Raw genomic sequence first — 13,158 nt, 5'->3', positions numbered from 1 at the left:
AAAGGATATCAAAATGTCCATGGAAAAAATTAAAAAAGTCACGTTACTTGTGTTCCATAATCCACACGTCACTTTTCCAGTTGTTTGCTCAAAACTTGCTAAATACATGCAATTTTTTTTCTGAAATATTGTTAAATAAATACCTCTGGAAAAATCAGAACGCAATCATTAATAAAAAAGCAAATGGTATGGGACTGAGTTTTTGAATTGAAGAGAGGACTCTTGACCAATGAATAATGGGTTGGATCTTAATCTTAATCATAGTGCAGAGTGTGTTTTCCATGAACAAAGCATGAGGCACACCTTGAAAAGGATGTGTTGAGAAAGACATCAATGACCAGATGCATCATGTAGCATCCCAGACACATAATGCATTAGTGGAGGTCTGCAGCTAGACCCTGTAGAATATTCCGGTCTTCTCTCTCTTTTCAAGTCTGCCTGGCTACTCTCTCTCTCTCTCAGGAGTAAAACTACATGCGCACTACCTCAGGTACCACAATACTTTGCATAAAGGAGCATTACATTGAGATTACTGTAAAGCTTAGAAAAACAGATACTGAAAAAAATCATATTTCGAGATCAACCAATATACTCATCACCGATTAAGTCATGTGGAGTAAAAAAATCATTTGTTAAAGACAGAGCTTCCAGACAAGAGGAAGGCTTAAGAGAAGGTTTATGGATGTGGTGAGAGAAGACATGCAGGTGATGGGTGTGACAGAGCAAGATGTAGAGGACAGAAAGATATGGAAGAAGATGATCCGAGGTGGTGACCCCTAACGAGAGCAGTCGAAAGAAGAAGAAGAAGTAAAAAAATCATCTGATCTTTGTTTGGAGCATCACTAATGCATGAAGTGGAACTTAAAACTGAGCTGAAGAAAATAATGAACGCAATTGTTTATAAAACAATCAATTGATGTTACAGAAATACTTTACACTTTTAAATAATCATAATTTTATGTATTCAAAATGAATACACATATGATAAATTAAATTACTTATAACCTGGTGCTTGGGCATTTTATTGATTAGTTGAGATATTATTTGCTACAACTGTTACGGAGCAGAAAACACTGTCTTAAATAAAAGTCCGTGTGTGAGTGACGTTCGTCTCAGACAAATGTGCCTAAATGACATTCCAGGCCGTTTGGGGTCATTTCTTATCTGCTCTGAAAATGGTGCTGTCCAAATAGTACAAAAAAAAATAAAATCTCACATCACTTGCGATTTCTCTTGAGGCTTTAGCAGTCTGGAAAGGGATGGCATCCAGGCGCAAGTCGTAGCCAGCTGACCTGACCTGGTCCCAGGATGTTTTGTACACCTTCTGTAATAGAAAGAGAGGCGTCCATTACAGTGGGACCATCTTATTATGCAGTCTGACAGCATTTCATTGAAATGTTATTGGAATTAAAAGTTTTTTAAAATGAAACGTTTTCACATTTCACTCTTTAATATTATACAGTCTTCATATATTTAATTCAGGATGTTAGTCATTCACAACAAAACCAACTCAGTCAAAGTATCATTGGCCATTTTGGGCAAATCAGAGTAACTGCAGGTAATATATGAGGACATGCATGCTGGGAATTGAACTGGCATCCAAACAAAGAGAGGCAATATAATATGCTGTATTAACAGTTAAAATATAATGTTATTAATAACATATAAAATGTACACAGGCTTTAGAATAAGCAAAAAAGCAGGTTCAGTGATGAGTGTACTTTGTACACTACAGGTGTCCAGGCTTCCCCTGGAGACATTTAAAAGCACAGAAACTCTCTGCAGATCCCTTTCTCTGGATACTTACGTCACTGATGTGCTGTGCGTTCAAGCGGGCTCTGATAAAATCAGGGTGGTCTGGGGGCAGGGTGTATTGATGCATAGACTCTGAATTTCCTGACCTGTACAGCCTCTGAGGGAAAAAAAAGGATTATTTGTTGATGATAAATTTCAGTAAACCCCATTCCCGGTAACTGAATGTCCTTGGCCTGAATCGGTTAGACGCCTGTCTCCTTTCTTCTTAACCCTCTACACAACAGACTATACCAGCACTTGACACCTAAAGAAATTTTCAGATGCCTCCTCCATCATAAGCTACATTTATACTGAAGACAAGTCAAAGTGTAGGAAAGTTGTGGAGAATTTGTCTTGTGGTGCAGAGATAACAACCTGCAACTCAACATCAGCAAAACAAAAAGACAAGTCGCCATTCAGATGGATGTCTTAGAGGTGGTGCAGAGCTATAAATACCCCTGGGGATTCACATAAATAACAAACTGGCCTGGTTTGACAACACAAGTGGCGCTGTACAAAAAAGGGCCAGAGCAGACTCTACTTGCTAATGAGACTCGGGTCTTTTTATGTGGAGCACCAAGATACTAGAAATGTTCTCTCAGTCCATAGTAGCCAGTGTGGAGTTCTACGCTGCAGTCTCTGGGGAAGCAACTTGAGTTTAGAAGTTGCACAACACCTGAACAAACTTATCAGGGAAGTCTGCTCCATTGTTGATTCGGCGAGCCTCTCTAGAAGTGATGTTACCAGCCCAGAACACCACGGTGTAGACCATGGCAGACTTACAGGAGATATGAAGAATGTCACTACCCACAAAAAAAACAAGACCAGTCCAACCTAACATTGACGTGGACCCCCAGGAATGCACCACATCGATACCCACTCCCTGAATAGTGACTGGACAGAGGGGTTCTTTAGTGAAGCGAAAGACAATAACCAGTTTCTTGGTTTTGCTTATGTTTAGTTGCAAACGATTCTTTCTGTCAGTTCTCCTCCTGACTCCTCTCCTCCGTCTCATCCCTTTATCAATACACCTCATAAGTGCAGAATCATCTGAGAATTTCTGCAAGTAACATGACCCAGTGTTATATTTATAGTCTGAGGTGTACAATGTAAAAAGAACAGGACTGTTCCTTGTGATTGCTTAAATTTGTATCAGAGACAAAGTCCTTGAGTCTCATAAGCTGTGGTCTGCCCGACAGATGGTCCATTATCCAGGACACCATAGGCTCATCCACCTGACTGTCTCTGAGCTTATCTCTTAACAAGTATGGCGGCATGTTTTTGAAGGGACTGGAGAAATCGAAAAACATAACCCTCACAGTGCTGCCTGCTTTGTCCAGATGGAATAAACGTAAATTAAAATTTCAACTGAGACCTACACATCTTTCAGAAAACATCACTTATATCAAACAAAGCTTTTTGATGTAACTTTGGTTTCATGTCTATTCATTTTCTGTGCCTGCTTAGCTCTGGTTACGATTACATAAGTCCCACCACTCTCACGCGGATCAATTTAAGAATTGCCAATACATTTAATAACACGGGGCTCTCAAACTCAATCCATAGTACGTGCAAGTTTTTGAGTCAGACATCTTTTAATATTTTATCTTCTAACTGAAGTATTCTCTTCTTTTGGCTTCTAGTTTCTGTAGTTACTATGTGCTAGTTTAAAAAAAAAAAGGTTTTCATTGTTCCTTGAGGCTCTTTCTAAATAGGATTGTTTCATCCTTTTCTATTTAAACATTTGTCACCAGCAAGTTATTGCTCTGGGCCTGCCACTCTGTTTCACACACTCACACGCAGAGGCGGACTGAGAACACAGGCCCTGCAAACCAGTGCTTGAAGGGAAGAAAATTACTGGTGATACTCATTTTATTGCAATAAACGGACATTCGGACCCTGGCATACATTAATGCTCAATCAAATCTGGGAGGGGCCTGCTCACCGATACTCTGTACTGAAACTGGAAAAGGTGATGGTGAGTACAGGCCCACTTCAAACACTGCTCTAAACCAGTAAGCAGCAGCTTCAAAGGAACCTTTAGGTCAGGAGCCCACCGAGTATGGTGTGGGACAGCAAGGCTGAGAGCGACATCCTGGCACTGTCTCATATGAGGCCCTCTCGGTCACAGTAGAAGTAAGCAGAAGTCTGATTTCTCACAAGAGGTGAGGGAATTCCCTGAAGTAGACTTGCTGGTGACAACACTGTTCTCACGTGCAGTGCACTCCGTTTGTGACATTTCTGGATGCAGGAGCACCTGATCTTCAACAGTTAATGTGACATTATGTGCTTCTGTCTCTGTGCTTAATATTGTGGCTGATGTCTTAGAACTTTTCTACCACAATTAGGGGAAACACTTCTAAGACCATCAATGGAATGTGGCCCAGTGTTCAAAACCCATCCCATCCAGCATCTGTTTGAAGTTTCCACCTTTATGTTATGTGTGCTTCGGTTTTCTCTGGGCATTTTGGTTTCTACTCAGATTTTAAAGACGTGCCTGTTAGATTGATTGGTGAATCCAGATGGGTCTTGGATGTGTACAGTTGCCATTGTAATGGACTGGCAACCTGCCCAGAGTTTGTTAGTTTTTATTAGTGCTGTTATACATTTAGATAAGTCCTGTTGTACAAGACGGTTTACAACATGAGAATTCATTATAACTGTTTATAGATATTTGCAGCTGGAGAGTAGGTGGGTAACATGACACACATTGAGATACAGACAGGAATTGATCTAACAAATGTATGGATTAAAGTCCAGTATCTTAACTGCTATCACTATACTGCCTGCAATGGCACCTTGTACCCTGCACTTCCATTTTCTACTTTGGTTCTTTGTGACCCCATGACTATCATGTAAGTATTAACAATATCAGGACACGTCTCATTAAGATATGTACAAAAGCAACTAGGACTTTTATTCCATCCATTTTTCTGAACTTACTTATCCAGACCAAAGTCATAGGGAAGTTGCAGCCTAACACATCAAGAACAATCCCTCAACAGGGTACCAGTCTATGGCAGGGTCAACACTAATGTTACTCAGTATATTGGTAGTGAAGAAGTACCAAAATACCACATTTTTAAAATGGTACTGTATCAACAGTATCCTAAATACGGTACTGAAAGAATTCCCCCGCCGCCCTCACAAGATCCCATTCTTCAATGGAAAATATTCGGAACTTGAAGTCCTCTGCATTACTATATGCATGTATGAATGCTAAGTCAGCTCTTAATGGGACCCCAAACCCATTATGTTCTGCATATATCAATGCACTCAAAACTCTGAGAGTACCCCTTCCCCAACCCAAAGCCTCTAAACCCCACTCCGCTCCTCTTTAAATATCTGTATATTAATGTAGTCAACACTCCAAGTTGGAGACCTTCAACTACTCCCCATCCCGCTCCTCATTATGATATATCAGAGCAATCCGGTTGCTTTTGAGCCCCGGTAAGTGGAGTGCGGCAGAGCAGTTCAGCATGCATGTGTGTGGGCCGGGGGAAACAAGGCAGCTGGGAGCCAGTGTGCGCTTCAGTTATCTGGTATTTGCTTCAGATTTTAGTAGCAATTCAATGCTAGTCCCGATCCTAAATTGTCCCTAGTGTGTGTCCTGCGGTGGGCTGGTGCCCTGCCCGGGGTTTGTTTCCTGCCTTGCGCCCTGTGTTGGCTGAGATTGGCTCCAGCAGACCCCCGTGACCCTGTGTTCGGATTCAGCGGGTTGGAAAATGGATGGATGGATAATGGATGGATGGAAGGATCAATGCTAGTCCATAGACACATATTGGGATCAATTAATCCACCTAACCTGCATTTCTTTGGACTGTGGGAGAAACCTGCAGCACCTAGAGGGTGCCCACATGGAACGGGGACTTGAACCCTGGTCTCCAGCAGCACTACCACTCCACCACCTGATTAGTGTTGACATATTGAAATAGGAAGGATACAAGGCTACGAGGTTCTTATAAATAATGCAACTTCAATGAAATCTTGGCGACACCGTGGTCTTCGAGTTTCTGAATTTCATACTTCTACTTTTTAATTCAATTTGCTTTTTTATGTTGTCACACACGGGCGCATGGGAGGCAGCTAAAGGGCTTGAGTGACGGCAGTTCTGAGGCATACCGGGAGGTGGCAGAGTGCACTGACTCTTTTTCTGTCTTTCCTGTAGACCATTCCCGGGAGATTCCACCTGGCTCTCTTGACGTCACTTCCGGGACTGAGCCAATGGAAGGAGACCTTACTGGCTCCGGGCCCTGTGATGTCACGTCCGGGCTCGAACCAATGGCTGAAGAACATGGGCCCGATCCTTATGACCTCACTTCCTGTCTTCCCCTTTAAAAGCCTGCTCCTTTTCCCTTTTTCCTCAGTCTTGTTTTGGACTCTGTTGTATGCACATCAGTGCTGTATATTTTGAAAAAAGCAACTTTGCAGCCAGGATACCAGATTATACAGGTGGCTGCCCCAAACCTTTATCTGAGTATGTCTCGTTATTGTGACAATGTAAAAAACAAACTAAAAATAATAAAATAATTTTAATTAGCAGGCAAAATATGCCTTTCAATAAAACACTCCCCAGTTACTACATGAGATGTTTGTTGGAAGAAACCTATGCAATGTAATGCATGTGCATCAGAAGATGTCCTTAGTGGCTCAGTCGAGGTAGGTGATAACCCTCCAGGGCAAAAGGGGGTGCCGTCACTAACTGTGTTGTCTCCTTTTCTCCCTGCAGCTCCGAGAAACCACCCAGTGAGGGAATTAGCTCCGCACCTTGTGGGCCTCCTGTTATAAAAAGCCCAACTGGCTCCACTGACTTGTCTCTTTTTGGGAGCAACTCCTGACAAGTCAGAGCTCTATGGGAGACCTCTTTGCTGTAACGGCTAAACCTGAGCCCTTATTTTCTTTTGTGTTTTGTTAGTTGCTGCCAGTAGGTACTTGTTTAAGTTTAAAGAAGTAAAACAGGGAGCTAAACAGGACGACCCGGCTGGTGTCCCAAACTTTCTTCATTTGTCCCGGCTCTGTTTTGACCTGCGTTTGGCCAGCTCACAGCAAGTATGAAAGAAAATACAAACTTCACAAAGAGGCATGTGGAGTCCAAGAAGGATCAACACTACTACTAAAGATAAAATTGCTTAAATTGTTAAAGGTAAAATGGCTTAAATAAATAAAAATATAGCCTGTAACTATAAAAATGCAGATAAAAGAGTATTGTAATATCATGTGCTTTGTGTTAGCTTCGTAATGACTGAATCAGTGGTTCAAATGTAACGTCCAGGGTGTTGTGGGTCTCCATCAGATTCATCAGTGACTGCCAGATAGACGATCACAGTGTGAAAAACATAAAATAGCAGGAATTCCTCCATTAAAAAAAAAACCTCACATAACAGAGACTGCTATTAGAATACTGAAGAGCCTCATTTAGTTGATAGAAAGCGGCTGCCAACATTAAATTTTAGACCAAGTACAGTAAATTGTAAAATCCATAAAATACATTAGATGAATGTCCTGCCATCTTTTCTAAGAGCCATTTCTTCCCATTACCTCAGAAGTGGGTGGTCAGTAAAAAACGTGTCTGCAGCCAGCGCCAATCAGAAAGCATTTGTTTAAGTCAGATTCTGTCCAGATGGTGGGAAGAATGCTGTTATGTAATAAATAATAATAATAATGATAGAGATAAGCAATTTTCTGCATGAAAGCCACACATTACACCCACTCATTGTTACATAAATTAATATTGCCTAAATTTAAAACACTTTTTATTGTCATCTAGGCATTAGCCATAAAGTTTAAATTTACTGATGTCCCATGATTTGTTATATGGTTGTGTTAGATGTGACCCTCCATTGTACTTCTTTATAGTGAATTACGGGTCTCAGACTCAGTTGCTGGGGCCCACACTGGCTGTTGCCATTTTTTCTAACCATAACACTTTGGAGGCAGCATGGAGTTCACTGAATATTCATTGTGTGTTTACAAGTTTTGCATTCAAGAACCTGGTTATGAAATATTGTTCTTTCATGTATAATTTGTTTCTACTTATTATTATCAGTATTTCTCAGTTTATGCTTTTTACTGGGGACCCATCAGGTTCCTTAAGTCTTATTGCCCAACGGTCAGGACTTTACGAAGTATGTTGGCAGTTCTGAGGAAGGCAATCTTCTTCAACTGGACAGCAGTCGCCTAACCTGGCAGTTCATCAAGATGTTTTCAAATGCTAAGTCAAGCAATTAAAACTGCTTTGGTTACAACCAGAATCACATGAGCTTTGTGCTCCGCACAAGGTCTTTGTATTTGTTGAGTTTTTCTACCTCTTTGAATAAGATGTTCATGTCAACTGGAAGGGCTGCACTCATGAGTTAGACATCACCTCTTACTTCTGTCATGGAGAATGGTGTCTGGATGCTTGCCTCCAGTGGTACAATGAGTGTTCACAGCCATGTTGTTCATAATGATAGTGTTCTCTGTCTTGACAACCTTTTCAGACTGGTGATCATACTATTGATCAGGCACTGGTGGGCCAAGCTAGCTTTCCATTTGTGTCAATGACTGTATTCTTTTTGCACTAGCACTGAGCATCCAGCAACAACCTGACTGATGGGCTCTCCTTGTTGCTAGCATATCCTGCCTTTGCTATCAACATCCATCTTGAGGATATTCTCCTGATGATAGTGTGTGTTAAGTACTCGATCCGGAGCTGCTATGAGGAGACTCCCTGTCTGACCCTTAAGCTCAAAGCCTCACAACCATCCAAGGGTCAGTTTCCTATTGCCACAATTGTCCAATGTCTATCTGAAGATCTGGCCATTGTGTGTTTTCAACAAGCAGTTATTGATTTTTGTGATACTTTCATCCTGTTCTTGATGGACTCAAAACTAGATGATGTTGCCATGGCATTAGTATTGATCATGAAGTATTGGCACCTGATTTTAATAAGCAAATACTTCCTCTTATTGTATCTCATTATGAGTCTGGTATACTTGTCTTTCTAAGCTTGATGTATTTGCTAATGTATCATAATAATAATTTTATAATTACTGTTTATGTTCCATTGTATGCCTTTCCTTTAAATAGTTTTTTGCTTATTATTCTATATCAACCTAGCAAGTGTACTTATTGAGCTCTGCCAAGAGAAATACCAACAAAATTCAGCAAATGCTGGTGAGCTGGACGAGTGCAGTGGAGTGTAAATCCTACAATGCCCAGGACTGGACACAAAAAATGTGAGATCCTTATGAGAAACCTCTCACTGAAACGACAGTGGCAAGAACACTTACTTTTATTGTGGCCAAAAGTGTGGACAAATGGCCACTCCAAAATATACAAATTAATTATTATGACCAGGAGATTAGAGAGCCACAGGAGAAAACAAAGAATAGTCATTTAAACAGAACAGAGCATTAGAACCAGAAAGTGAAAATGAGCCAGCGAACAAGATGTCAGACAAAAAGTTTTGGTCAGAATCACCTAACAGCAGCTTTCCCTAACTATAATTAGTGCTAACAAACATTATAGAATATTTATAAATCCAAATCTTGGATGCTGTCTGCTGTCAGATGCCATTTTAAATATCAACACTATGGGGTCTTAACATGTCATGTGACTTAATTGTTATGTGACCAGCAACACACATAGCAAAAGCAAACTGAATGGCCACAGTCATGCAAGGATTGACTTAAAATGACAGCAAAGAAAAATATGCAAGACCCCAGAATGGTGGCATGATGATGTCACCAAAATAATGTGAAAAGTGAGTAACACTAATTAATCTAAATGAAATTATGCAGCAAACATAACCGTTTTCTAAATGCCTACATATTATACAGTTTAGGGGATTACGAATCATTCACAGACAACATCAAATATAGGACTTCGGCAGTTTGTATGTAGGAAGGGCTTTTTCTTTAAAGCAGCATGGAATATTGATAACATTTTTGTTGATAATTGGCAGTCATATTTTCTATACAGTTCTGCTATGTAATTATATGCTTGTATCTTCATCCAGCACATCAGATTTATTTTGAAATTCACTATCAGAGTGCTGTAGATCTCACCACTGAGGGACTGCTCCCAGTCCTATAAAGGCTTATGGGAGTTGTAGTCCCTCGCTGTACATTGTATGCACTTGGTTTTGGTAAATTCTTCTCTTTATTATTCCTTTGAATTTTCTGGCTATACATTTTTGGACTCTGTTTAAGGAGTTTGACTTCTGACTAATATATTTGCATCAGGATCCTGGAACTTATTAAAAAAAATTGTTGACATTTTATTTTATGGCTCTAGGGTTTTCGACACTAAGGAATCGGATTTCAATTCAATGCTTTTTTATAAAGTTCATTTTTGATTTGAGACGTTTTTTGCCACCATTTTGTTTTTGTTCAGCTGCACTTAATTGCCACGTTTTGCCCAGGCTTCAGAGGTTGTGATCCTGTCAGTCATTATTCATTAAGATGAAAAGAAACAATTTAAGTTCACTTCCCTGTCCAACTACTTGGATTCTGTGCCCCTTCTTGTACTTTAATTCTGTTAATTTGTGTTTCATATATTACTGATTTTGAACTCTGCAATCCTTTAGGTCCTTGTTCTCGTCTTGTGGTTTTTGTTCTCCTGGTTCAGACCCTTGCTTCATTTATGTTTTTCTCGACGTCTTTCCTTTCAGTCATTTTCATTTTCTCTTTCCTTCTGGGCAGAATAACTGGGACTTTATTACTGTAGATAACCTTTTTAGATAACTTATTTGGGCCTTATTTGGCTTGATTGAGTCTTGGTACGTTAATTTACCTATTTGTTATCATTTTTTTATTTTTTAGATTATCATCGCCTTTTTTGTATCCAAGCCAGAGGTTAATGATGACCCTCCTCTTTTTGGCTTTCACGTTATTTTTGTGATGTTTATAGTTGTTTTGCCAGCTCTCCATTTTTGGGCCTGCAGCAGCTGAAGTCAGCTGGACTGACTGAGCAGCCACAGGACAGAACAGTGAACATTCTGGTCTGCTTTCCTGGATGAATTTTGGCGGCCTCACCTATTTTGCTTTGGAATAAACTCCAATCATAAAAGAACTTGTTTAACCCAGAAAGTCAAGTAAAATTAAAGTTAATTTAAATTGAGATAGGGAGTGGAAACTTAAAAGTAAAAATTTCTGTGACAAAAACCATGGTGCTGAATCAGGGTATGTTTGATATTATAGGGCTTTTGTTTTTTCTGAAATCACATCGAAGTTGGTGTGTCAGCACAGTCATTCACCTTCACCCAGTCAGCTTTAAAGGTAGCTTCTGACATCATACACCATTTCATATTTTTTATTAACAGGCTAAAAATCTGTTTACCTTAGAAATATAAATAAGCAATTTTTTCATTAAATTTCAGAAGATTTTGTACAAATTTTTGTGATTGAGAAAGTATTTTTATGTTTCGATAGAGGATTTGACATGTTTTTGTGCACTTTCTAGTTTATGATGACAGTGGCTGATTCTTTGAAGGGGAGTAACTGTCCAGGAGCAATAACTTTGGTGTTGGTTCAGGAACAACAGAAACTCACCGATATCAGATCAACTGCTAAGTTACTTGTATTTCAGCAGCAACAGTGAGACCAATAAAGAGAAAAGGGCATGGGGGCAAAAAAAAACTTCTCGGACTTACCACTACTCTAAAAAAGATGCCAAAAGGCAGGGACAGAAGAGAATGTGTTACTAGAAAATAATTTTAAATTCAAAGAAACTAACACCAGGCTTTTTAAATTGTATCCACAAACTTGGACAACCAGGAAGTGCAATTGCTGACCTTAATACCTTTGACCTGGTGGCGTCATGTGCCACCCACTTCCAGTTGACCAGTCTAGCAACACTATAGAAATGGCTTGACCCATACGAAAACCTTCATGTATTCATTATTTCTAGAAAACCAGGAACTATACCATAAAAATAAAAATAAGGGTTGAATCACTACACAAAGTAAGGGCCCAAAATTCAAATATTAGGGTGTTGTATTATTCGTTTTCACATGGATTTCCGAAATCATTAATTTTAGAGGTTTTTGAGAATTCTGACTATGATTATGATGTTTATATTTTTGAAAATTCCAATACTGTAAAGAGTTATCTAATCTCCTGTATTAACTGCTGCTATGTTTTGTTTCCATTGTCAGGATGGCGTCACTCTAGGTGTGTGTCCTCAGACGTTGTGATTTTTGGGTAATGACGCGACAGTATAAACATCTAAAAATGTACTTATTTACCCATAGTACACATACAGAACCCTCCATTTAGTGCTTTTTCTAAAAGTCGTTGGTATTTTTTTCCTGGTTCTGACTTTTTTGACGTGTATTTTTGACTACGGATTTTGTCTCGGGTGGCACGGTGGCACAGTGGGTAGCGCTGCTGCCTCGCAGTTGGGAGACCTGGGGACCTGGGTTCGCTTCCCGGGTCCTCCCTGTGTGGAGTTTGCATGTTCTCCCCGTGTCTGCGTGGGTTTCCTCCGGGCGCTCCGGTTTCCTCCCACAGTCCAAAGACATGCAGGTTAGGTGGATTGGCGATTCTAAATTGGCCCTAGTGTGTGCTTGGTGTGTTTGTGTGTGTCCTGCGGTGGGTTGGCACCCTGCCCGGGATTGGTTCCTGCCTTGTGCCCTGTGTTGGCTGGGATTGGCTCCAGCAGACTCCCGTGACCCTGTGTTTGGATTCAGCGGGTTGGAAAATGGATGGATGGATGGATTTTGTCTTTCGTTTTGGCTTTGATGCTCATGTCTTTAATCGCTTGGTCTTGACCCTTTTTGTTACTTGTTTGTTCTCACAGTCATTTCTTAAATCCAATCAGTTCACTGGCATAACAACAAGAAAATGAATGGTACTTAAAAAACATATAAAGGATCTGAACAAACAGATGCTAAATGCTCCAGGTATGACTTTAGAATGGCTGTCTAGACCTTGTGAACATTCCTAATGTGTCACATGACCACACCCAGTGACATCACACACTGGCCACTATAGATTCAAGTGAAAAAGCCATATGACATGATAACATTTTGTTCCTGGTACAATGTACAACCATCTGCTTGAAAACAGGCAATAAAAAGGGACCAAATATTGCAGATCCTGATACTGACTATAGCATTGATAGACTGAAAATCTGCAACTGTCACATCGGTCCTCCAGGCAGAGGTTTTAAAACATTAATTTAAATAAAATCTCCCATTCTGAAAAACATTTGTATTGAAGACAAACCATCAAAATGAGTCATTTTTTTTCTTTTTAAGCTTTTATCATACCTCACTGCACTGCAGATAGCTGTTCTTAGCATGGAGCACATCCAATGAATCGGCCACAGCTGTGTGCTTCAGGTGGTCAGGGTGCTGCCGATACTTCTTCTGCAAGGCAA

At 40.1% G+C, this 13,158-nt stretch overlaps 1 protein-coding gene across 3 annotated transcripts in view; it reads right to left on the bottom strand.

The window, feature by feature from the left end:
- Window positions 1-13,158, bottom strand: part of nrap (nebulin-related anchoring protein) — a 117,233-nt gene that overhangs the window by 12,745 nt on the left and 91,330 nt on the right. For all 3 annotated transcript variants that reach the window (XM_051922121.1, XM_028791434.2, XM_051922120.1), the window contains 3 exons: window positions 13,049-13,147; window positions 1,808-1,912; window positions 1,217-1,324 (listed from right to left, as the gene is read on the bottom strand). In XM_051922121.1, coding sequence (XP_051778081.1) covers window positions 1,217-1,324; window positions 1,808-1,912; window positions 13,049-13,147 — 312 coding nt within the window. The remainder of the gene's footprint in view (window positions 1-1,216; window positions 1,325-1,807; window positions 1,913-13,048; window positions 13,148-13,158) is intronic.

The sequence above is a fragment of the Erpetoichthys calabaricus genome, chromosome 2, assembly GCF_900747795.2.
Source record: "Erpetoichthys calabaricus chromosome 2, fErpCal1.3, whole genome shotgun sequence".
NCBI classification, from domain to species: domain Eukaryota; kingdom Metazoa; phylum Chordata; class Cladistia; order Polypteriformes; family Polypteridae; genus Erpetoichthys; species Erpetoichthys calabaricus.
This window is presented reverse-complemented; position numbering and strand designations above follow the sequence as displayed.